The sequence below is a fragment of the Ciconia boyciana genome, chromosome 1, assembly GCF_034638445.1.
Source record: "Ciconia boyciana chromosome 1, ASM3463844v1, whole genome shotgun sequence".
NCBI lineage: Eukaryota > Metazoa > Chordata > Aves > Ciconiiformes > Ciconiidae > Ciconia > Ciconia boyciana.
Window position 1 is genome coordinate 161,352,148 of NC_132934.1, and position 27,628 is coordinate 161,379,775.

Genomic DNA, 27,628 nt, shown 5'->3' on the forward strand with positions numbered 1-27,628 from the left:
TGAGTTTTAGCTGGCATTTTCTAGAGAGCTTTGACTCTGAGATGAATTTACTTGTCTCTATTCCTGACAGCCATTCAAATCACACTACACGTACCAACTACTGGGTTCAGAAGACAAATCACTCTGAACGTCCATTACAATACATTTCATTATTGTCACCAAAAAGATACAATGGTAAAGCAGCAGAATTTCACTAAGAAGTATTACTTTCTCCACGCAGCTTTGAGAAACAGTGCAGTGGAGGAACACAGGTAACTATGAATATACAGTAACAGTTACAACACACCCACTTTCATTTAATAACTTTTTTCATGTTGTTTTTCTTTATTTATGAGTTGGTAATCTAAATTTTATAACCTCTTTTGTTGAAGGCTGAAAAACTAAAGAGCCTTATACCATGGGAAAATAATCCATAATCAGGTACAATCTTTCGGTAGCTGGCTGTAGTAACATTTTTCCCAGACACTGGCTACATTGGCTGGCTGAAGCTCCTATACCTAATGTGGCAGAAAGGAAAACAAAACAAATACAACCAAAAATATCTAATTAGAATATTCAGATAGGTTTGGATCAGGTATGATAAAGATTACTTCTGTATTTTGAAATATTAAGAGCCCTTTCTGATGACAAGCTGTGAGTGTTCCAATTTAGTTTGTATTTTTAAAGCAAATCTTATGGGAAATGACATTCTGGCCTTCAGGCACTATACTGAGTTCAGCTAATTAATAGGCTAAATTGATTTTTCTTCTTAAAGGATGCTTGATTTGATTGATTTGGAAGGAAAAAAAGTTACATTGCTGATAGCATTGGTAGGGTGAGATTTTAACTTTGGGAGAGAAACACAGCACAGTGGTGTACTGGAAAGAGCAGAGCTTTTTTATTTCTATGTTGAATGCTTTTTTACTTAGATGGTACATCTGCTAAATATTTTTCTGAAATTAGAAGCTCTTCTAAATCACAGTGGTAGCAGGAAAAAAGACCAACTCCAACAACAACGCAAGGATCCAGAACTGCTCCATTCATGTGTTGTTTCCTAGATAGGTGCATTGAAATGAAAAGTTTATGTAATAGCCACTGGAAAAAAAAAAATCAGAAAAGCCCTTTCTGCCTTGATATTTAGTTTCCTGATTAGAAACAAAATTGGTCTTAGCTCATAAGAAGTAGGCCATTTAGCCTTTAATTGGTGTGGAAACAATTAATGCCTTTTACACAGAGCTGCCTAGGGTCATTCCTCAGTTTCATGAACACACATTTTTTTCCCAGCCTGTTTTCCCTTCCCAAAGTAGATGGATTAGCTAGAAAACTGTAAGAATACAGAAGCTTTCACAGATATCAATTGCTCTGATATCTATTAGAGAATATCTGTATTTGCTTTTTATACTTACAGAATTGTATCTACATTTGAAGCCTAACAAATTGTTGTGGGAGCCTTCCCCCACCCCACCCCCAATACATATTTTATAAGTTGGAAGAAAACCAAAACTGACTGCTCCAAATAACCTAATTTTGCTCTATGTATGTTCTATATTGTACTGCATTTCCAGGCAGTGGTTTAGTATGCCCTGCATATACTCTTTCATGCATAAAATGGGAAGATAGAACCTAGTGGCATTCCTGCAGGGACCAGAAAAATCAAAGAGAACCTCAGGAATTACTGAGAACTTATTTATTTATTTAAACTCTTACGTACACTCTCTGAGAACTCACTGCATTAAATATGATAGCAGAAAGAGAAGATGGCTACAGAACCACTTAAGGCAGTGTGTAACTTTACAGAACTTGCTGTTCAACTTTTAGCCAGGAGTGATGCTGCAGCTTTGCAAGGGGCAGGGGAAGGAAGGACTGGACAAAAGTAAGGAGGTCCTCGCTTGTCACCATCCCACTGAATCAGGGGGGTATGCCAGGAGCACGCTTCCCATTCAATATTGCTGATGATCTGGGGAACGGGAGTGAGGCCCATGGTCAGACAAGGTGCTGCAGTAGCCTCCCCTTCCATCCCCAAATCAGCTTTCTGACCTTTCTCCATCCCTTCTGCCCTACATCAGCCTCAGTTTTGGTCTCACTGCATGTACTGTAACTAATCTAGCCTTCCCAACTGTGGCCCTCCTGCACACAAGGCGATGCCCGGAAAATCTGAAGAACAACTCCTCTATGCTCTTTTGCACCTCACAGTTTTCAGGGCTACTGTCAACAGCAGCTGCATTACACCGGTGGTGGAGGCCTGAGGGATGCCAGCCAAGGCTTGCGCCTCTCGATTTCATGACTTCTGTGGAAGGAGTGGCCGTACCCTGGCAGCTGCCTTCTGCACCTATGCTCCTCTGCGAGGGGGGTTAAGCCTCAGCCAGGGCAGGGAGCTGCTCTTCAGAGAGAGAAAACTCAGGAAGGCCCACCATCAGCACAAGTGAGAGTCATGGGGGTTTGGTTGCTCCCTGAAGCACAAATAAATTAAACCTCAAAACAATTTCTCTGTCAGTTGTATTTCTCTCCATTGCCACAATATATAGAGAGGCATTTACTATAGAAATAGAGTTATTCTTGACTTAAAAAGCTTCTTTCAAAGTACTTTCTCTGTTTAATTTTATTTGCTGTGGCATAAGCAAGCACCACCACCACTCCCAAACTGCCCCTGCAGAAATTATTTAATTCAAGAAAGAAAGAAACAGGAGTAGGTGAAGGACTAACAAAGATACTGACTGCATTCAAATACAGAGATTTGCAGAAGGAAAACCAGAATGCACTATAAAGTCCTCTAAATCAAATATATGTCTGAGGCTTTTCCGTGATATTGCAGTGAATCTGATGGGTATTCTCAAAATCACTTGTACAGCTTTATCAACACATATCTTGTACACACATAGCAGGAAAAAAGTCGTCCTAGTGTTTCCATATCAAAACAATCATATAGCTTCCTTTCTCTTTACCACTTACAAAATAAAACTGCATGAGTCTTCCTCTACTTTGTATATTGAGTCAAGATGGAAGAGAATACTCTGATTGAGACTGATCTGGGAAACACATTTCAACAGAGATGCTGCCCCTCAGACACAAGGGATTACAAAAATATTCCCTATGCATATATTAGTCACTAGATAAAAAGCATTTGTAAAATCAAGACAGTGAAAAAGAAACCAACAGAACATTTTTGAAAACAGGTATTTTCCAATCCTCTATCTACGTATACTCTTATTATTAAAAATGCGGAACTATCTGCATGTATTCAAATTCACTGCCTGCATACTTAGTTGCAAACAAACTATGCAATTATTTACTAACACTTCAGAAACTTTTGATTCCAGGCATGTTGTCATCTTGAAAAAGGCAGGCTGTGTTTAGAGTCTGCTACTGAAAGTAATACATCATAAACAGTGAATTCCCAGTACAAGTCTTCGAGATGGAAGCAAGACTGGTTTCAATGCAACCTCTGGAAAAAAGAAAAAGCCCGGTGTATCCGTCATTCTAAAAGCCTTCTTGTCCAAAGATCAGAAACTGCTCAGTGTTAAGAAGTGTATCACCCATGTCCTACCAAAGGCAACCTCCTGAACAGGTACTTCTTGTGGCAGAGGGGCAGAGATTTCAGGAGTCACTACTACCCACTCCATGCAGCTGCTGTTTCATTACAGCATGAATGACTGAGTATTACAGCTAAGACTAACATCATGGGGACATGCCTAACTGGGGCTTAATATAATCCTAAAGAATTTGCCAGTGGAGTTTTTACTTGCCTTTACAATCTTCCAAGTTTGTCACTTTCTCCAGTTTTTGCTACAAGATTCTCTCAAACTGCACAAAAAGAAATAAAGGATTGAGATAAAAATCCCTTCAATTTTTCACTTCCCTCTAACCTTCAATCTTAATAGAACAGAGTAGAGGAGATAATTAGAGCCAGAAGTTGCATTTTAAGCAAGCTTCCTCTTTAAAGGAGCAACCCAGTTTGAAGATCGATTGAGTAGCTTAAAATGCTTAATATCTAACAGAAGCAAACGTAAAGCTTTTTACTTTCTTTGCTCCATGTAAAACGCAGTTCAGGACTAAGCCCATTTCTTCCTTGAGCCAACAATTTTGAATATTCATTGGAGACGACAGACATAAAAAGGACAACCCTGCTGAGTATGAATTTGCAGCTTAGTAACAGGCTTTGCAAGTTCTCTGTAAAGTCTCCGCTCTCCTTCAAAAGAGGTTGTCTAAGATGTCGTCTGAATATTTTGCGACTTTTCATTGTTGGTGAAATGGGGACTGTAGGATAAAATAGCAACAAGTTATTAGATTTTCATCTTCGGTGAAATTTCAAAACGAGTCGGATCTAAAAATTTTATATAGTATGTCTTACTTAGGATACTCAAGTTACAATGTATTATATAATTGTATTCCTTGATCCTGGTCATGCCTGAAATCATGGACAGAAATGAGAGAAATACAAGCTGAGTTTTCAACCATACAATGCTGTATTTCCCAACTGCATTTACTGAGTTTTCCCATCCTGCAGTTGCATTCTGCTGGCTTTTCACATCCAATGGATAATAAAAGACGTAACCACAACCACCTGGTTACATATTCAAATTAATTCAATCCAGATATAAATAGCCTCAATGTAAAAACATGAATTCACAAACTGCTGAGAATTCAGTATCTTACTTCACTGCTGGGATTAATTTCTTTTCAACAGACTGGTTGTCTAGAGAATACCCGTAATGCAGTAAATGAAAACATGTGTGTTACTGCCAGCAGTAAGAATTCATGAAATTGTAACTGATGGATATTCAAAAAACAGAACCGTGGTGGGAAACCCATGGTTTGGCAGTCATTAGAACAAGAATGATAAAGCTAAAGATTCCTGTTTATGGCTGTATTTTCCTCTCACTTAAAAATGAAATAAACATTGTCTCATATGGAGCTTAATCAGTGGGATATTTCCAGTTAGAAATGCTTCAAAAACAGAAGATTCAGATTTTTGCCCACTTGTAAAAAAATGGGCAGTGGATACACTATAAGCAAAAAGACTTGCCTGTCCCTTTAATATAAAGTATATACCTCAGTGTTTAGAGCATAAATATTTTTGGGCACTTTTAAGAATGACAGAAGCAGCCTGAGTGTTTTATACTACCCTGTTCTACAGATATCTCAGAAGAATTATATTTGAACTTTCTTAATACTTTTAACAGTAAATTATTCAGGTAGAGGGATACAGGATGCTTTATAAACACTTGACTTCGAATAACTTGTCTGACAGAAGCTGACAACAGCTGCTAATAGTATCAAGTTATACAGATAATTTGTCTTGGCTTTGCATTTTGGGTTCCCTTCCCTTGTAAGGCATTTAAGTATGATCTCCATTTCATAAGTTCGTGCATGCATATTTTTGACTGTCACAGTGCACCTGCCATTCAAGAATTTAGGTCTGTAAATGCCAGCAGGTACCAAAGTGAAACAGAAGAATCTGACTACAGACAGAGAATGCAAAATAGCACAATAGCTGCTGATGCCAGCTACAGTTCTGCTTGCATTCAAAACAGCAACTACTGCCTGGTTTAGTAGTTCAAGGTTAATGTGACAAAAATAATCAATTAAGTTAGTAACCCAGCATTTCTGACTTACTAAAACCATTACTCGGAGCGTTTGCAACAAAAATCTTAGACCTGGGCTACTTTGGACTCTTGGAAAAGAATTTCTGCTGTGAAAGGACACTTGCATCCCTACATAGCACTATGTTCTTGCTAGCTGGGAAAAAAAGAAAACACAAAGGCACCATAAACAGACTGGGTCTGAGTAAATGTTATGATTAATCAGAGACAGTTTATTGAATAAAAGCATCCCAAACAAATGGCACATGGGATAGACCCAAGCTTAGTATGGCTCTAGGGGACAAAGTCCTAACCAAGCCTAAATATCTATTTATCAGATAGCTTTGCAGCTTATGAAGCTTCATCCCAGGGGATTACACTAGTGCTTCCAGATATCTTTAACTGTTAGAAATGAATGTAAATGCTTAATCTTTGGCAAGGAACTCTGCTAAAATATCCATGATTTCTCATATTAGAGAAAATGGTTATTTTGTGATTACTGCACTCAGTCCCAAGAAACCACTTCTTTTTCACAGTTCTGGTACACAACTCTTGTGTCACCCCTCAAATCACATCACTTAATCTCTCTTCTTTTGCAAAGGATGAACGGAAGTAGAGAGAGAACAATTCTCTCTTCTCTGTATAGCTTACAAATCTGAAGATTAAGCAGGAACTTTCTATCCCTGTCTGTAGCTACGGTGTCTAACACCACAAGTCAGTGTATTCCAGGGGTTGCATGGTATACATTATTAATTCCAAAATGCAAATAATAATTTCAAATGCTAACACATATATGTTAAAATACATTTTGTAAAACTTATCTTTTATAGTAGCAGGAATACTTAAAGCTGTGCTAGTCGAACCATCAACCTTTCTTCCAAGCAGTTTAAAATAGCAAAATCTAACATTAATTTTACATCAAGTCCTGTAACAAAATCACTACTCAAGAGTAAAAAACAAAAGACACCTCTAAGACATGTAAGTCTGTAAAGACTTCTGGTGGTAATTCTGTTTTGTTTCAAAACACATACATGGCATCCAGTCCACCTAGTTTCGCGTAGGAACTGGCTCATGTGCCAAAGGTTTCTCTGCAGTTGATGATAGGTGTCTTGGAAGCCTTCCTGATAAGAGATCCTATATCTTTATGTTCCACATGTGGCAGGAATTCAAATGCAGTTTCATCCCTTAACTCCTGGCAGGTAGGAGTGCATTGTCCACTGCTGAGAATTCATCAGCTAAATAGTAAAAGTAACCTAATGCATTCAGTGAGATTTCCTTGCCAACACTATAGCCTTCATGCCCCAAAGTGACAAGTGTACATGTGGGGCCCCGCAGAGCGATTGTCAGTACAGCCGTCAATGATCTAGAAATTGTGAGGGTGACTGAGCACTGGTACAGGTTGCCCAGAGAGGTTGTGGAGCCTCCATTCTTGGAGGTTTTCAAAGGCTGCCTGGACATGGACCTCGACAACTGGTTCGGGGTGGCCCTGCTTGTGCAGGGGGGTTGGACCAGATAACCTCCAGAGGTCCCTTCCAACCTCAGCCAGTCTGTGATGCTGTAATGTCACATACTAATACACACATACTCTCTCACTTTCTCTTTAAATAGTACATTAATACAACACTGCTGTTTGACTGATATAAAATCTAACTTCTTCTGCTCAGTGATCTGGAATTTGAAACAAATTACCTAACTGCAGGAGAGAAATGAGACATTTTAATAATCATTAGGTTTATTTTGTCTATTAACTATATTCTTTTAATGCAACTCACAGAGCTAGATTTGTTGCAGAAGTCTATAGCAGAGCTACCTCCCTCTCAAAAACAAGAACACTTTTAGCTCCTGTACCCAGTAACGAGTGCTTCTTCAGGTTTTGAGTTCCTCTGCCCCCGTGCCCCATACCAACTAAGGCCAAGATTTTTCTCTCTGCTCTTGAGCTTTTCCCATGTGGTTAGCAAGAGTTTGAGACAAACTGGCAACACATTCCTGCTCCGCTTCAAGTAGCTGCCCTATTGTGAGAAAGTGCCACTGTACAAAAGAACAGACGGAACTGGGATTCCAGTTCCTGAGACAGGAACTCAATTCCAGTAACTGAGACATTAGAAGTCTGACAACACACACAGTAAAAAACAGCACAGACACACATTTAAGTGCTCTCAGCATTTGGACAAGAAGTAAAAATAAGCAACCAAAGCTTCCTATTTTCTTCCTCCAAATGAAACTAGAGGTAATTTTTCTTTTAAAGTTATCCTCTCCTTATATCCAATTCTTCAATGTATGACAAATTCTTTAAAATGTTCTCCTCACCATGGATTACATACAGATTGCTCAGTAACAAAACTGCTGGTCAAATTTTGTAACTAAAAATATACTAGTTTTCTTGGAAGTAAAACTGAAAAATAGTTACAGATTTAAAAAAATTTGAATATACAATCAATATCCTGCTGTACAGGATACCGAGGTCTTTATGATGTATTACCCGTTTCTGAGAGCACTGAGTGCATGAGTTTTGAACATCCCCTCTGCTACTGCAGATGTTTTCTTACAGCTGGGGTTTCAACTCTTACGTTTATGTTAACATAAGATTAGCACTGTTATGTATTCCTCCTTCCCTCTTTTCCTCTCTTTCACACATGTACGGCTTTGAAGCCTCAAGCAGTTGCGAATCTAAAAACAAGGGCTGAAACTCCTTCTACTTGCTAAGAGAAACCTGAGCTGTATCCATTCCCTCTTCTCTGAACAACTGAAAAAGCACAATAAATTCCCAGCCCTTCTCTCAATCTTTGCCCACAGAGCTCTACTAGTAGCTGAAGTGGGTCTGCAAGCCGCAAAGTAAATCTGAAGCAAAGACTACACAGTATGCTTGACAAAGAGTCAAAGTTACTTTCAACATCTCAATTAGTAGTTACATCTACATTATACACATAAAGTATTCCCATATTTTTTATTACTTCCAGTGTGACTGTGCTTGCTGCTAATGAAAGTTAAGGAAAAACAGACTTCAGATGGATGTACAAGACAGCTCACCCACCTCTGTATGGTTCTGCTATTTTGAGGCAGATTGCTTATTTGCCTCAAATGGTGCCAGATAATCTTTAATCTTGTGAAGTGGATGAACAGCGACTAAGATAGTGCTAAAAACAGCACCTATTATAACAACCTGTAATCTTAAACCAGAGCTGTAACCAGTTCATTTAGGGGTCAAAAGTATTTTTTTTAATTAACACATCTGATTCACTGTGAATTAGCACAAAAGTATCAGAGTTTATTTTAATTTCGCCAGTTTGGGAAGGGAGAGTAAACTGATATCAGCATTCGAGTTTTATTTCCCCAACTCTATCCAAGAGGTCAATCAAAAGAAAATTAGGGGAAAGCAATTCAGAGTGGTATTTCCTGCCTTTTGATAGGTCAGTCCAGACCACATGGATATTTAGTCATCTTCATAAATGGTGACCTGGGTCTTGGACATGGAGGCTTAGTATGACTATGTATTCGAAGAACTGTATTATCTGAATGCATATTTGTAATGGTTGAACCTCTATGACGTTGTTTGTTTCAAATACCTTTCGAGTACACAAAACTGCATCACCAAAAATCCATATAGGCCTCTGCACTTGTAGTTAATATCATCTTTATCTTCAGTACTCGTGAAAAACTTGGGAGAAGGTCTGTTCCAAAATACAGTGGAGGTCACTGAACAGCATTTAGAAACACAGAACCCAGATCTGGTTTGTCCTTTGAGTCTATATAAGTCTGTAGCATTCCTTTATTACACTACTGAAAACATCTCCTGAACCACCAACTTCAGTGCTTAAATGAGGAGCCTACTTTATTAGCTAATGGAGCATCCACACAGCGTTTCTTGGGAGAGTTCCTTCAAGGAAGTGTATAGGGAAGAACAGGCTGTAAATTAATGACCTGAGGCTTGGTTTGTTTCAAATACTTGTACCTCAGCACATTTGGTCATCCACTCCCAAAATATATATCTATTTCCGTGCTAATTGGTTGTGCCCTAAAGCTGTTTTCACCTGCTTGCTTTTTGGAAATGGATGATCGACTGGATAGTATCTCGTGTTGTTTCAAAACTTGGCATAATGAAACAGTGAGCACTGTTCTAGTGCTCTCTCTTTTCTGAAGTTTCCAATTAAAATGTGAAACTCCGTTCTTCTCAATTATCTTTCTTGGTAACCCACACTGACACCTTGACTTGAACTGTATTCATTAGGACAAGAAAGGACAGTAAAATAATCTCCAAACTCCATATTTTGGAGTCACATCACTATTTTAACCAGTGAGACATCACCACTCTGCATGCTCTTTCAAGCAGGACAAATACTGGTGTAGTTACTTTACTTGTTTGCAACCTTTAAGCAAGCAGATTCTTAAGCTACCCCAAACCATGGAGGCTCTCGGGTGGTAATTACTCATATTAAAAGTCATCCCTTTACCACTTTCCAGTTGGTGGCCTGGGCAGACTTGAAATGTGTGCTTTCTGCTTTATTTTTTTGGTTAACGGCCCACCTAGTTAAAATACTGCAAGAGTCTGTGCCTTCCCTCTTCCCCAGCAAGCTCAGCAGGCGCTCTGCCAACTCCTCCTTTTCGGTTGTGAGGGAGAACAAGAACATCCTGCTGCAGCAGCCAGCTGGCTACCTTCTCCTGTCAAGGACTTAATATACTTCCATAAAGTATTCAGCTGTTGCTGGATGAGAGACAGAGTGCTCTACAGTGCCTTCTTCAAACAGTCCTCCTCCTTGACTAGCACAGACTGAATGGATGAAAGACCCATATGCAAAGGAACAAGAATGAGGCTATGAACACAGCCTTCATTCTTTGGATGATCAAAAGTCACCTAATTCATCCTAACCTTCAAGCTAAACATTTTCTCTCCAGGACAAAGGCTCACCAGACAAAAGTTCATGCAAACTTGAAAAACCTTCAAGCTACTTACAAATTTTATTGACTTCTCATCATACTTAGCTCAAGCTTGGCTCAATAAAAGCTTTCTTGTACCAAGGATGAAAATGATTCCACTCTCTTAAAAAGAATGGAGGAAAACCAACATCTCCAAACTTTTCCAATTTTGTTTTAAACACGAACATTCCCTTTCAATGTCTCTATCTCAAACACTGCATCACTGAGAAACTGAAAATGAAAGCAGAGAAGAATAAGCAGGACTAGCCTTGCCAATTCTTACCTTATTTTTTCCATGAATCACAAATTCAGTCAGGACTGGAACTTCTGTTGCCACGGCAGCAGGAAGCCTACCTTTCCGGTAATTTGGAATTACCCTGTTGGTCATTTCAGCTGGATGCTGGGAAACTTGCTCCAACTGCTCTTGCCTCACTTCCCTGCCCTTCTGGAGAAGACAGCCTATCCTACAAGAGCCAGACTGCACCGTCCGCCCTCTCCTCCCCAAGGGTCAGCACTCACACGGCAAGCAATACTCGGCATCCTGTGGCAGCTCTTCCCTAGGTAGCTGGCAACAGGCTGAAATAGGGGCAGGAGCCTAGGAAATGAGAAGCTGGAACAGGCAAAATGAGCCTGGAGAACCACTGGGCTTCTGCTCTGGTGTGAAGATGGGCGCAGCAGAAAGAGGCAATGAGCAGATGTAAAGCCAAGTCGAAGATTAACTCCCTCAAGCAGCTGGGGCAGGCAGTTTCTGGAGGGGATCAAAATCCCCCAGGCTTTCTACATTCTGAGAACTTAAAACATTAAACTGCCTCTCAGACAAACAGCTTCAAAAATCGAAATAAACCCAAATCATAGTTCTTTTCTCTATCACTTGCATTTTCAGAAGCCTGGGTTTCTTTTTAAACTGCTGCAGCTTGCAATGTTTAAAAGTGTGGAGCTGGCACAAAGTAATTTGCACCACCTTACTGTTAAGTTTACCACTGAGGTTTCGTTTTGGAAGTCAAGTGTCCATTGTGTTGGGATATCTGTAACAGCCTGTACTGATTTGGTTATTTTGGATATTTTTATTGAAGGCATTTTCTTCACTCGAATACATTTTAGACCATTGTAATTTGGATTCATTATATTATTTAAAAGATCATTCACCCAACACCTATATTGATACTGCCAAAAATAAAATTAACATATCGGTCCCTTTCTGCCATTACAGGACATGGAGAGAAAGAACAGGCAGTTATGCTATGGCTGCACATACAACTTTGCAGCTCTATATGCAACCATGCCTTAGCAGTATCTTAGCTACAGCTTTTAGTTCAAATTAATCATATTAATGTAACAGACTTGCAATTTGCAGTAATTTTTGAGCTACATCATGAACTCTGCTATGTGTAAACATCTGGTAGGCGGCAATTAAACAGAGTGAGGGATTCTGCTTCCAATTCTGACACTGACTGCACTGTGCACTCACTTCTATTTTCTAGTGCTCTTACTTTATGTGACTGTGTCATACTGTGATGTTTAAGACACAAATGCATCAGACCACCAGTGTTGCAAGTACAGACAAATATAAAAATTTAATTTGGGAAAGTTTCAGATTTATACAAGTCCAGAACAATTCTTTCTCCCTTCTCTTAATGTGCTTTCTTATACATTCGTATCTTCAGATGCCACTTTTTCCCACCTATCCTACCCTTTTTCCATCACTCTCTTGCCTGCATTTGATCTGTCACCAAAGTAGATTTGCCTTCCCCTAAACAGACCCATCTTCTTCACCTACCACTCTGCTAGTCAGTCAATGACCAAAGAGATTATTTTTCACTAAAACATAATCATCCCCAATAATAATAATTGTCCCTTTTTTGTGATGCAGTTCAAATAGAATAGCTCAAACCTTACAAAGCAATTAGGGCAACAGTTGATGAAACTAAATACATCTGTTTAGAGGAGGTAAAAAAAGGAGCTTCTTTACATAAGCAGCAAACTGCTAGAACTTTCTGCCACAGAACATTACAGAGGTAGGAGGCATCAGCAGGTTCAAAAGGGACTTTGGATGCTGGGGAATAACGAGAAAAAGGCAGAGGGGCCAGCTCACGTGCCAGTGTGGGAGACAAAATGTTAAGCCAGGAGGACCGCCAGCCTTACTCAGTAGGGCATTTATGTTTCCATGAAATGATTTTATCAGAGAGGGTCAGGGTGCACAGAAACAACGTAAGAAGAAAACAAAGCCAACCAGCTTACTATCTGGCCTGCTAGCAGTTGCCACACCTTCAGCTGTACCCCAGGGCTATCCTTATAGTTGTAAATAAAAGAGGATGAGGGAGCAACCCCAACCCCAAAGACTAGAAATGCATGTACTGACTTGCAGGTCAGGACAAGCCCTCACTCAAAGCTAGACTTATCTCAGAGAGATCTCCTTGGAACAGCCTAACACAGCCAGAAACCCAGCTAACAACTAAGGAGTGTGGAAAATCATGGGCCTAGCACTCCAGCTCACTCTCTGGTCCTCTTAGCTCCAGTATAGGAATGCAAAAGAAACCCACTCCTGGACTGAAGCCTGAAAGCAAAGGCAAAGGCATTCCCTCTACAGAGAGGGCTCCACTTGCTGCTACAGCGCTCTTCAGGGCCAGAATATTGCGTACAATTGTGACAGAAGAGGAGGAGTAAAAAAAAGTTTATATGCTGAGGTAACAGGGCTGTATACATACCCAAGCACTTCATGCCCTAGTGCAATGGTTTTCAGCCTATGGCAACAAGCGCCCAGGAATCCATGGACCATTTCTACAAGAAGTTCATCGATATGGTTTCACCTTCCACACACATTAGCTTTTCAAAGGAATCTGCAATACCACTAGACAGCCTTTCGGGGCCTTCAGATGCCCCCAGATGAAAACAACAGTAATTGGTAACTGGTGCTAAGATGTCTGTGGGAGAAGAGGACAAGTTATTTATCTATAGGAATAATCATAATTTACAGTCAAATTATCCAGGCATCTCCTGTTAAATGAGCATCTCCTGTTAAAACATCTTGCTAATTTGAAAGGGAAAATTTAAATGTTAACACCTAAGCTATCCACAGATTCAAAATTATTAGTTTGTGTTAATTATTTTAGTTATTTAATCCTTTCATGCTACTTTATTGTCAGGTGAACAAGTTCCGTTTTCAAGTAATTATTTAACAGGCAGTGGCTAGTGAATTAATTCTGAGAGTGCTGAAGGAGTTAACTTTCAGTTTAACTCTCAGTAAAATATTACCACGGAGATTGAGGACGCGAGTTCTGTTTTTTTTCTTCCCCCACAGCATCCTAAATAGAAGAAGCTCAAAGGGGAGGGGGGGAAAGAGCAAACCCCAAACACATACAACCAATTTACTTCACGGCTATACCTATATGGGAAATAAGTCATTTCAGTGGAAGTAGCAACAAGTGTTAACTAACCCCTCAAAGATTAGTTCCCTCAGCCCAAGAAAATGCTGAACTGTTTCCTCAGTAACCTTTTGTTACTTCTCCTGGCTAAGTTGTGCGTATGCCATCCTCCCTGTAATGAAATGCAAGCAGTACAGATCTGAAATGCTCTGCAAAGAAGTGACCTTTCCACTGAAAGGCATATATCTGTTCAAAGTTATTTGTTTCGTGGAACAGATAGAAAAAGAAATGGCAACGGCTAGACTCAGCTTATGTTAGTGAAATAAAAAGATTACCTCCTCCTAATTCTATTTCTCTAACAAGATCAATCTAGTTTGACTTGATAGAAAAAGTCTGAAAACCTAGCTCTTCCACAGCTGGTGTGAATCCAGAAGGTTTTCAGAAGATTTTCGGGTGTGGGGGGTTGACTTTTTTTAAGCAGCTGCAGTTATGAAAGTCTCCCCTGTTCACAAAGCCTGATCTCCTGCAGCTTGATATTTCTACCTTGCTCTTCCTGAGATTGCCAAAATCACAGAGTTGAACATGTTTTGATGCAATCAGCCATTCAAAGCGTCTGCTTTCCACTTGAATTTCATTTTTAAAATCTTCCATCATCTTTCAAAGCACACATACCCAAAGTAATCCTTTGACATGAAGTAAAAAACTAAGAACAAAACCTGAAGGGTTTGACGAACTCTAGAACATAAGCAAGCTTATGACACGTGTCTCATGTATAAAATGACTACTGCCTAGATTCTTTTATAACCACACAGATATGGCTGCAAACGCCCATTTGCTGCACAGAAACCTGAAGCTTTCTACCTCAGAGTTGCCAGTCGCAGGCTTAAAAGTGACAGATCTTCAACTGGTAACTGAACTTCAACTAAGGCTCTCAAAGAAAAAAGATCCTAAAACACAGTAGTCCTGAATCCTTACAGTTAGTGTTTCTTAGGGACCTTGAGCAATCCACTCACAGCTGGCCCTGCCTTGAGTGAAGAGTTGGACCAGACGACCTCCGGAGGTCCCTTCCAATCTGTATCATGCTATGAGTGAGCATTCACGTGCTTTCGTGAAAAGCGTTTTCTTTTGCCAGCCGCCCGTTTTTGTCCCTGGGTGCAGAGGTGTTTCTGAATTACTCTGGAACATCTAAGAGCATAAACCACCAGGCTACATTTATTTGTGGTTGCAGCAGAAATCTGTGTGAATCCAACACTAGAAACCACTTGATAAGGCCCTTTTACAATTCCTGTAAGATCTTTTTATATAAGATTTGACAAAGCATTCTCTCTCACCTCAAATTACATGTATTAACTTACTTAATTCTGCAAAATCCCTTTTATTTCAATTCTGTTCATGAAAATTTTGGTATCTGAGATTAATTCCAATAGGCAACACCCTCAGAGGAGACCCCTGGATTTTATAATCTCATAATGTAACCCAGCTTATTTCCAGTAACTCCAGTCAACCTGAGACAATGTATACTGGCTGAGGATCTGGCTCATCCCTGTCAGCAATCAGAAAGGGAAGGTGTTCCCCTAACTTACAGTCACTCCAGATCCAGTATCAGCTGTTCTGCCCAAATGCGCTCCTTGTAAAAGACCAGAAAGAGAGCTCTGTAACAAAGTATTACAAAGAGCTATACAACTTGTCCATACAGAGGATACGAAAATGGATGTTTTCTAAGAAAACACAAAACTGAGAAGTTAGATGAAGGTGAGGTGACAGAAGGGAATAAAATTGAGCATCTGTACCAGGTAGTGCAGCAATGAAATGTGAAGGGTCGTTTAAGAGCAAAAGATGTCCCCTTTATGCATGACGAACTAGCCTCTGAATACTAAGCAACATCCACACACAAATACTGTCCACTATCTACTAAATGGATATTATTACAAATAAATTCAGCAAGAACCATATGAAGATATTATGCCATGAGAACAGGACCAGAATTATAAAAGCAAAGCAAACTAAAGAAAAAAGAAGAAAGGACTCCAGGTTCAATCAGAAAACTAGGTGAGAAGGTAACGGTGAAAGAAATGAGAAAAACTGCCTGCTGCTGTGTGCTGCATGAATATTTGCATCTGCCAACAGGCCATCAAAAAGCAAATTGGCACTAAGTCATAACTCACCATTCACTATTTATATTCTAGCAGTGTTATGTTTGTGCAATTTCTATCCGTCAAAGCCTCCTTTTTGGGGATGGGGATAAGAAAAGGAGATATTGTAATCTGCTTCTGCTATTGCTGTTTGTATTCACCGAGTTATCTGGTGCTTGATGTGTGCCTCGTGCATCACTTTTTATTTAAAAATTGACATATTTATCCAAGAATGATTTTAACATACTAGCCTTATTCAAGTATGTACAAAGGCTTTAGCAGACATTTTCAGCCATGTGATTTATGGATTGGCATGTAAAAGGCAACATTTAATTGTGCGCACATACTGTAATCACAGCCTTGTCAAGGCACCTCGTTGGAGCAGTAGAAACAAGTTTACAGGTAAGCAGCCTATTACTAAGTCTTTCTGAAGCCTTTTAAACCTGGGAACCGGTGCAGCCCTTTAGATTGCACCAAAATTAGACAAAGACATACTGCTTTAATCAGTTCATCCTAGTTGTAGGTTTTTTAATTTATTTTAAGCAGGTCAAATTTCACTTTAAAACCACAAATTATCTTGGGTAAAATTTGGATAGATCATCCCATTTGCAGAGTTTGGGTATGGATGAGAATTTCACTATGCCATTGCAGAAAGCAGCCCCAGTTCTGCAGTGCAGATACAGCCTTATAAAAGTGATGAGCACTTGCTCCCCTATACAGCCCAACACATGATTTGTAATACAATGACCTGATATTGCACTGAGGGAGGAGATCATCATCAGAATGAAGCTGGTTGAAGACTTAAGAGATACACCCAGGACTGACGCATCTTTCTGCACTGCTATCTCCTGTTTGTTTGGAGAGTACCAATAGCAAGGAATTGAACCAGCAGTTGCAAAGGAGCTGTGGAGAGGCAGAGAGGACAAGGAAGATAAGCAATATAAGGTGGCATGTTCTAGTGCCAAGCAAGGAGGGAACAAGAGATACCAATGAGAAAACCAAGGAGGTGCTAAAATATGAACTGATATAAAGTCATATTCTCAAACATTTTAAGGGTTGGAGGAGTTCCTAATGTTTATTCTCTCTCCCACCTCTGCAGCTGTGTACTTCCACTGCAGCTTTACCCAATTTATAAAATGTTGCTGTTCTTTTATCATGTACTGCTTAAGCCTTTGTTTACACAGACAGCTTTCCATTCTGTTCAAAATAACGGAGGAAAGCAACTGCACAGGGCTTCCACAATAAAGGTTCTTTCATCTCTCAAACAGGTGAGAGAACAAGTTACAGGGAGATATGCTTTTACTTGCAATTTAAGTTACTGAAATTCACAGTGCTCTGAACGGCCATTCATCACGCTGTGCAACATAATCACGTACCAGTAGTGCTTTGCATCTGAGCCCAAGTTTTCTGATCTTTTGCTCAGTGCAGGACTATAAACTGGGTGTGCTTTGAAATGCCTGAATTCTAACATGAGATTGTGCTCTTGGTAAAGCATCACACTTATGCTGCATTTCTTTAGCTATGGACAACACACACTTATTTAATCGATCACACTTCAGGAAGAGGAGGAGAAGGAGAAAGACAGCTATTTTCTCCTAGAAGCTTATCCTGCTCATTTATTATGCCCCTTCAGAACATATGACCAGAAGCAGAGATGACTGTTTTTCATACAGAGCTTAAGGAAAGTAACTTAAGCTTGACCACCTTATGCTGACAAAGAATGGGCTTAAGAAAATCATGGCATGCATGTGCACCACTGCAGCACAGCACCAATGCACTGTTCCGCCACAGCACACTTTCTTTTGTTACAACTGTTCCCTGTTACAACTAGGGCAGAGAAAAGCCGCACTCCCGGCAGGTGTAATTTACCTACCCCAGCACATCAGAGCTAGACAGCATTGCCGGACAGCTATGGGGTGCAGGGAAGACTCACATATCACTTTAGCATGGTTGGGAACTCAAAGGAAACAAATAAATTTCTCTGGAACAAGTTAGGTGCCTAGATGATAAATGAAGTCTAAACTATCGTCCTATGCTCCCCTTACAGGGATATACAAGCACCTCCAGAGAGTAATTAATCTCATCCTAAAATACATGTTCGAGATGGGCGTGATGAACAGCCTGGTGAAGGTACCATGCTTTCACTCTAACTATGAAGGAAAGAGTGATTAGCTGAGGCTTTGACATCTAGTTTTAAAATCTTTAAATCCAGAAGAGACAAACCTCAGGGCGAAGGAAGGAAGCACACAACAGGCAGTTCAGCTCCTCTCCTTCCTCTTACCAGAGGCAGAACATCCCTCCCATTGCCCCTGAAACAGGAAAATGTAGTTCTAGCGACATCAGCTTCCACTTCTGCCACTAACAACCCACTCACCCATACACTCACACTTTGAAGAGGAGAAAGACGGCAAACACCTCCCACTGTTCCCTGGACAGCTGCCACCTCCAAACAGGGTGGCCGAGGGGAACACCCCATAGCTGGGGAGGGAACCCTGCTCCCCTGCCCCAGAGCATCAATCCAGCCTCACCAGTACTGTGCAAACCAACTTACAGGCACAGACATGGTTACCAAAATTAACAGCGTGATTTCACTGACCCCTTCAGCTAGGGCAGCAGTGTTCAGAAACGCTCCCACACTGCCTCTTCATCCACGGCTGACCCTCCCGGTGCCAGCTCTGTCCTCTGCTTTGTGCCGGCTCAAGCGTCACTGCATGACTTGATGAGTCAGCTGCAGCGAGAGAGGTTAAAAGGCATTATTTGAGAAGCCTTCCCTGATTACAAGTTAGGCTAATTCATTCAAGAACATTACATTCATTTCCCAGTTATTTTCAAATACGTCAATCTAGTCTGAAAATGGACTGGATCTGTTGGCACTTAACATTACATTCCCACTTACTCTGTTCATTCTACAGAATATCATAACAAAGAAATCAGGAGTTTAAACAGCCTGCTGTCTCAGGTTACAGAAATTTGCTTGTGGATTATTCTCTCTTCTGTTTTGAAAAGCACATAAATTATTAACACAAGTCACTAAAATTCCCTGTCTTTCAACAAGGACATTCTAATCATCTGTCAACAAAAATCACAGTTTACTATCTACTAATAATCTTCTATTGAGAAAAATGCAACTTATGTGTTTCAGAATTATAGAAAAATGCTTTTCTTGTAACTTCAGAAGATCCAGCAGGGTTGGTGTGACAATTAGTGAATATTTAAATGCTTGATATTCATTGGAAATAGTCTGACAGTGATAGCCAAATAATTTCAGGCATGAGAAGAAAAGAAAGTCTCAGACTGATGAATAACTGACATTTGACCTGCTGTTCACTTCCTAAGCTGGAAAAAAATGCAATTCATATTGAATTGAAGTTGAAGCTGGCTAAGAAAGCATAAAACACTGTCTCATGTTTCTGCATTGCCTTACTGTCTAATGCTCTTTTTATAAAATTGTTTTATTCACTGGTTATAATATGCATATTGAGGACAGGGGTAAATATGTAGGACAAAGCAATTCGTGCAAACCATAAATGTTACAGAAAATAATTTAAACATTTATAAAACCATGGCTGAAATTTCAAATTTTATAGAGTAACGCAATGCTTGTGCAAATTCATAACAAAGCACATGTAATCTTTGTTGTTAGGTATTGAGACTTTCTACTATTAAGCTTTTTCTGTCATGCTTATGCTGTCCTGAAGTTGGTAGGGAGCTCATTTCGTAGAAGACATTTTCCCCACAAAGGGAATATGAACCACCGTTATATGCCTGCACGAACAAACCAAACCAGCCAAACAAAAAAAACAAACCACCCAGAATGTTAGCCTTCAGACACAGAGCCCCAGCAGGATTATGAAGTCCTTCTCTCTGAAAATTTGGGACTTGAGGCACAGAAATTCCCTGCCAAGGCACTACAGCCAAACTCCAACGGAAGATAAATAGTTGTAGATCAAGACCATTTGGTCTCTATTCTCTTTATTCTCAGATAACCTAAAGATAAGGAAGCCTTTCTCTTCTGAGAGAAAAGCAAACGGAAATGAAATGTTTACAACCGATGTTTACTAAGGATTATACCCTCACCCTGCTTTCTATTAAGAGACTCTTGTTGCTTAAGAAACCAGGTGTTAATCCCTCAAAGTGGATGACATTTTCCAACCCTGCATATTTCAAAAAGCTTGAACACAGAGGGAAATAAAGTTTACATAAGACACAAAACAGATGTTTAATAAACTTGAGTAATCTGACAGGCAAGCATATTTTGGTCTTTCCAAAAGACAGCCACAAAGAGGCAGCAAGTATTTTCTTCCAGACACAATAAAGAGGACTTTGGTTTGGTTTTAATTAAAGAGACTGGATCCTAACCAGAAGAAAAATCCTTACCTCCTGTGACATACTTTGAGCTCACCTTTGATGCTAACAGGAAAGAAACAACTCTGACTTTCTATTTAGCATCAGTAGTATAATTCCAGTCAATCACCCAGCGAGTAGGATATGATCAGTGACAGGCACCATATCAGTCAAGGTTAAACCTGGCCTGAGTCACTGAATCATCCCAGCAGTCTAACATGAGAATCAGCCATGTCTTCAGCATTACCCAGAAAGGAACAACACTGACTCTTTCTGATGAGGAGTAGTTTTAAAGCAGATTACTTCTGGCACTGAAACAACTATAGAAGTAAATATAATATAAATGGCATAAACAGTAAACATTAAAGGGTTTTCTTCCCCAGAAGAAGTAGGTGCAACCATCAGCTATTTTTACTGTTCCTTAAAAACAGTATTTCTTTTTTACTTAAACTGGTTTGAATCTACAGGGGAGACTGTATTAAAACAAACATAAGAAAATCCGTAAGTTTTACTGTGGTTTTATGGAATCAATCCCATTCTCTTCCAGCTAACTTAGATGAGACTGGCAGAAATAAAACCAGAGTAAAATCAAGCAGAACTGTATACCTCCACCCTCTCTTGTATAATACACAACTTCTGTTCGTCAGTGTTGGGTTCTGCAAATCTTACGGTAGAGAAATGTCAACCTTTCAAAAAGCACAAGATCTATCTATATATGTTTATCATTATGTGTACTAGGGTGAAAAAATGTTCTTCCTCCTTCACATTATTCATTTTAGCGAAAGCTGTTGTCCTCTTACCTAGCAGAAAGCGACTGTATTTGCTCATTTTATCACGTAGTCATAATCCAGCCAAAGACTAGCTCAGACTGGTGTATTTTGGACCTCTGCTGTCTTCAGTTAGCATATCCAACTGATTTTTCAGTAAATACAGCCAAACTGGAAATTAGAAACAAAAAGCAAGAGACAAAAATCTGTTCCACACTTGCATGCAACCCCTTCATAAGCTAACACCATGACCAACCACTGCAAGCACTGAATAATCATTAACTTTCAACTAGTGGCCTGATTTTCAGGCACTAATCACCTATAACTGCAGCTGAAGCCAGCTCTTGTCTGAGAGTTTGGGACAGACTCAAACTAAAGGTCCAAAAATTTAGGCATAAAAAGCTGAATAACTTAAAAGGGGAAGGATATTCTACATAATTTATCTTTTCATAGCAGAATATACAAAAAATGTGCTCAAAAAGATAATTGATGAATCTTATACTTTCCTTTTATGTTAAAGGCAGCAAATACAAAGTGAAAGTAATATTGTGATAAACTTTTTTGAAAGCAGCAGTGCCTACCTTTTCCCCACCTCCCCCAGGCATCTGTATTTGCTTGAAATGAGTCATGCAATCAGCTAACTGGGCTGGCAAGGAACACTAGAAGCGTGTAAAAGATCCATGCTTATCTATTCAAGCTTTCATTGGCTTTTTGGAATATAGGAATGTTTGGATATTCTGCAATGAAATATTGTCTGTTAACAGCAAGCAGAATATAAGATTTTTCTCATATACCCTTCCTTTTACAATACTGCATTTGCAAAGATTGATGAAAAGGCCTTCGTTGTGGGCTTCTGTTTTTCAAGTCTCCCACACAAACTCTCTCCATATACTTTATGGTTTTTTTCCTGGCAAAAAATATCATTTACAGGCCCATATGAAGCCATGTGGATCTCTCTTTCTTTCCTTTTTTTTTTTCCTTAGTTTTCTTTCTTCTTTTTTCCTTGTGAGACACTGATACAATGAGCTGGACACAGTATGATTATATAGCACTAAAACAGTAACACCAAAAGTTGGTCAGTAAAAATCAACTTTCCTTTAGAAGGACAAGTGACACCAGAGTTACTTCACTTTTAAACAGCCCAAAGAGCAGCAGCACTGGGAGGCAATGGAAGTGGGTCACATTTTTCTCCTGTTTTGTTATATACAGAACAGACACAGAAATCTGAAGGATTTTGCTCTGAAAAACAAGTCATTTGCTTACGATGGGAGAAAGGGGATTGCCTAAGTGCAAGGCTATTGAATCGTGTCTCCTGGAAGATAATTTAAAACAAACAAAAAAAACCCCAAACCAAACACAAACCCAAGAAAAACAGCACGCAGATAAGATCTTTTTCCAGTTATAGCTAACAGGGAGGCCGAACCTATAACAAAAGAAATTGTAGGAGTAGCAAGGAAGGAGGATGAGACAGATGGACAGTCCCAACTACTTCACTACTTCCCCCAAATTCAGGAAGAAGTAGCACCAGTATCTTTTTCTATTATTACACAGCGTTCACAAGCAAATAATAAACTCCATGACTTGAACTTCATACCGTCCTACAAAACACATTACAAGCAGCAATAAAACTACTCAAAGTTTGGCCCATTTGCTAACAGAGAAAAGAATGTCCAGCAAAATTCCTGAAACTGTAGGAAACACAAAGCCTTCTCAGTTTATACTTTTATCATATTTGGAAGGTTATTTTCATAACCACAGCAGCCCAAGTTTTGAAAGAGTAGTTCAGACCTTCAATCACGCAAAAAGCTTTTAATTGTCCACTGAAAAGTAAGCGCACAGATGTGCTTTGGTATGTATGTTTAACATCCTTTGCCCATAGCCACACTTGCTGCTCCTAAAATATTTTGTTGAAATGGTGTCACTTCCTTTTTCTGTGTGTACTGTACCAATCTGGCTAAAAACAGCAGGCTTGTAAATGGGAACATGGGTTTTTCAACATGAACAAACATCTCAATTTAGATGTATGAAAAGTTTTTCAGTTTTGTGTGATGGGACTAAAAAAATTAAGGCCTTTTAGAACAGACTGAAAACGACGTGTATTGCTCCATTTGACTATGCATACCTTGAAGACAAAAGGCTTTATGAATCTGCTCTAAGAGACTTTATAATCTAAGCATCCTGCAAATTTCACCAGAAGATTTGACTTTAAAACCAACTGGACTCTCCTTGAATAGATGTATTTATGAAATTAAAATCTCAGAAAATAATCATAGTGAAGTGATCTGAACAGAGGTTTCTTAAACCCAGGTTGTCTTAAGTTTAAAAACAAAAAGTGACGTGGATGTCTTCTAATACCGAAGATTAAAAACATAGTTTTCTCAAACTCCCAGAGCAAAGCTGGAGTTATATGGGTGCATTGCATTCACTTGTTACTTATGTTTGCTTCTAAACAATTTAAGGAAAGGGACCTGATCTCAAAATAGTTCCTGCTAAGCATTTCTTAAATAGGATTATTTAACTCTTACAAATTGCATGTCATTTCCAAAGTATGGTGAAATAGCAGCTGCAGGAAAAAAAAAAGTAATCTCTGGGGTAATAGGGGTATTTGTACCACATAAGATAAGCAGCACAAGTTTCATTAGCATTTGATAATTTAAAATAGAACTACACTTTTGAACAGCGATGATTACCTAAAGACTGCTAATTTTAGTCTGTTTCCTATGGATATTTGATAGGCATTGTGAAGGGCACAAAAACATAACACATTGCTACATACATGAGCATTTGACTTGATGACAGTTCAGTTCACAAATATCTGTCCATAGAATTTACTTTCTACTACAAGATAATCTGAGACCGAACACACAGTTGTAGTTGGGTCACAAACAGCAGCAGAGAGGAGACCAAAAAGCATGTGTGTGTACACACACAAAACAAACAAACCAACCCTTATAAACACGTAATTTTTTTTCCCACGAGAATTTTCCTTATCCAAATTCCTTAATCTTTAATACAGGGATAACATTTTTTTCAGTAACCATAAGGGCTTTCACAGAGCACTATACGTGTAAGATCTAAGTATCTTGCTGGTAATCCCCCATTTCACAGAAGGGAAAACTGAGCCAATGCAGGCATGGAAGTTACCATAGCTACATAAAATGCAAGTAACAAAGGATGAAATTTGAACTCAGGTTTCCAGTTTCCTATTAGCTGAACCCTGAGCACTTTGAAAAATATACATTTCAGTACACTTTCATAACAGCAACAGTGTTCAATAACCTTACATGTTAATTACCTAAGCATGGCGTGTTAAAAATCATTAGTGGTTACTAACAGCTAGATAGTGTAAAACAGAATCAGTCTTTGTACCAAAACTAATTCAAACTAATTCTTCTGATCACACACAAAAGCAGTAGTAACTCTGTCTCCTCTGTCTCTAGCATGTACAAACCTAGATTAATTTCAATGGGCACTGACTGTATAAAGAAACTTTAGATAAGACTGCTGGGATTCTTTCCTTGCACCCAACACATGTGAGCACTTGGTGTCAGTAAGAGTGACATAAATTAGTGAAAACTTTGATGATTTCAAGTTACCATCCTAAGGACTTGCCAGAGGAAAAGGAAACAAATCTGCATATCTACGGTTTACTGGATCAAGAGCAAAATGGCACCAAGGAAATACATAAACTGTTCAGAAAGTAGAGGAAATCACTGATGTAATATTTGAAGGAAAAAAAACATACACCAAGGACTTTACCTCTTCTGAAGCTGTTCAAACAGAAACAGAATAATAACTGTAATTTACAGTTCACTTCATTTTTAATATTATTCTATTACACCATCATTTATTTAATGCTGATATAACAGCCATTTTCTCCTCAACATGAATTCATTAGCCAAAGAATCAGAGTTGAAATAAAAAGAGAACTGGTTTGAAAACATGCATTTTTAGAAATGCCTGAATAATCTTTAGCCACCCCAACCTCCACATCCTTACCGGAACGTCAAAAGTTTCTTGCGTGTCATCCAGCATCTGAATTTTGATGGAGATGAGTTTTCCTGGAGGTGTCATCGGTGGTTTCTGTCCATGCTCCAAGGTACTGATCCCAGCATTTTCCTGAGCTCCTAACCGGGATCCTGCTGTTGGTCTCTGCTCTGTTTCACCCATGTTTAGAGAAACACGTTTCTTATATCTGATAAAAGAATAAGGGCAAAGAAGACCATATCACTTATTTATAAGAGTTGTTGCGCATAAGCATTATGGTATATATACTTACAGGTAATAAACCACATGACCATTAACACAAAGTAATAACCATTATGATTTTTTTTTAATGTATCATATGAAGACAAGAAAACCAGGAAAACTTTGTACTTTTCAAAATACACAGGCTAATCACCTCCTGGGGGTAAAGCTGATAGACTGGCTACAGTACTGCACAATGGGAAAGTATTCCTTTTCTCCTGGAAAAGGAAACCAGACCACATTGGAAACAGAGCACGACACAACCCAGATTTCAATGAATTATGCTAATTTTTATGTATTTATGAATCAGGCTGTTAGCAGCCACAGCCAGGGCTCCCAGAGAAGGGAGGAAGGTGAGGAGAGCAGGTGGGACAACTCACCACTTGCTGACCATCATTCCCTCCTGGCACATCAGCATTTTTTCCTTTGGTCCTTCCAGCCTTCTCTGGCCCTTTGCAGCTGGCACCTTGCTTAAGGGTCTGCGAAGCAGGAAAGCCAAAGGGGTACAAGATGACCCCAATTACATGGCCTAAATATTTTGTTTCCTTTGGGGACCAGAGCTGCTCTAGAACCTGGAGCCTGGCCTGATCCCACTGATGGGCCAAGGACTATGAGGACGTGCTACTGGGAAGTCCAGAAGAAGCCAGAGCAAAAACACTGGTTGGGAAAAGCAAGGGAAATCTAATTTCCCACGGAGCCCTGTAAACAGGAGGGGAACACCAAGGAATGCACCTTCCTCACTGTGGTAGGGGAAGGCTACACCTGCACCAGCTCGCCTGCATCCCTTGCTGAATGTGGATGTCTGCTTCGTATCCATGGAAAATAACCTCAGAAACTGGCTTGCTAGTTTTGTTTCCATGCAGCTTTCGCACCACATTACACAGCACATTTCTCGTAAATAATTATTCTATCCTAAAAAGGGAGCGGAGCTACAACAGTGATTCAGTGTGATTTTTCATTAACTGGCACATCTTTGAACCTTCTTTTTTAATTCAAGGACCATTAGTTTTACTTGTCAAATGTTACACATCATACTAGAATTTTATTTCACTTTTTTCCCCCTGCCTTTTGACACTCTAGCTGGGTTTCTGATGAAACCCGCTGCTACTGTCTATTTATCTTTCTTGGTAATTGCATTTCCATTCTGCATGACTTTTATATGCTGATCAATGACCATTAAAAAAACATGTAGCACACAGAAAGAATGGAAATGTAACTTTCCAGCTGAACAGAGGCACAAGAAGAGTACTGCCGATCATTGCCTGGCTTTTACTCTGAGGTTAGAAATATGGAGAAGCCTATGGGAAAAATAAGAAGCACAAGATAGCCTATGTATTAGTAGATGCATCACCAGTTCTACATTATACTATAAAGAACAGTGCCATGTAATAAGATACCAGTTCCCTCTGTAAGGATAGAATAAAAAAAGAAAAAAAGATTTTTCACACAGCAAGTGGCTTAGAGTAAAATTTTTTTAAAAAGCACTTTGATTAAAAGAAAAAAAAAGTGTTAGCTGAGAAGGAAGGGAATGAAAAATTAGGGATCATGGACTTCTACATATCAGCTCAACAGGCACAAGTGAAGGAGAACAAAAAACCACAGGCAAACTTTTGCAATGAACGAGCACTATCCTACCCCTATCCTACGGCCGACAGCCCAGCTGAAGTGCCCCTACACGCAGCATGGGCAACAAACAGGAGGAGTTGGAAGCCACCATGCTGCTAGAAAGCTATGACCTAGATGCCATTACTGAAACTTGGTGGGATGAATCCCATGACTGGAGTGCAGCTCTTGATGGCTACAGGCTGTTCAGAAGGGACAGGCAAGGAAGGAGAGGCGGAGGCATTGCCATCTACACGAAGAAATGGATAGTGTGTGAAGAGCTGTCTCCAAAGAACAGCCACAAGCAGGTTGAAAGCTTATGGGTAAGAATCAGAGACCAAGGCAACAAAGGGAACCTTGTGGTTGGTGTCTACTACAGGCTGCCCGACCAAGGGGAGCCTATTGATGAAGCCTTCTTACTCCAGCTACAGGAGGCATCACGCTCTCAGGCTCTCGTCCTGCTGGGAGACTTCAACCGCCCTGACATGTGCTGGAAGAGTAGCCCGGCGAGCTGTAGGCAATCCAGGAGACTCCTGGAACGCATTGAGGATAACTTCTTAAGCTAGGTAATAGACAGTCCTACCAGAGGGGGTGCGATACTGGACCTGTTGGTCACCAACACAAGTGAGCTAATCAGTGACGTCAAGATTGGAGGCAGCCTGGGCTGCAGTGATCAGGCACTGCTGGAGTTGGCAGTCCTGAGG

The 27,628-nt window shown here is 39.7% G+C and overlaps 1 protein-coding gene across 5 annotated transcripts in view; it reads right to left on the minus strand.

Annotated features, from left to right (window-relative positions):
- Positions 1–27,628, minus strand: part of FARP1 (FERM, ARH/RhoGEF and pleckstrin domain protein 1) — a 216,934-nt gene that overhangs the window by 144,887 nt on the left and 44,419 nt on the right. For all 5 annotated transcript variants that reach the window (XM_072849956.1, XM_072849955.1, XM_072849954.1 and 2 more), the window contains exon 2: positions 25,074–25,269. In XM_072849956.1, coding sequence (XP_072706057.1) covers positions 25,074–25,244 — 171 coding nt within the window. In that variant the 5' untranslated portion in view covers positions 25,245–25,269. The remainder of the gene's footprint in view (positions 1–25,073; positions 25,270–27,628) is intronic.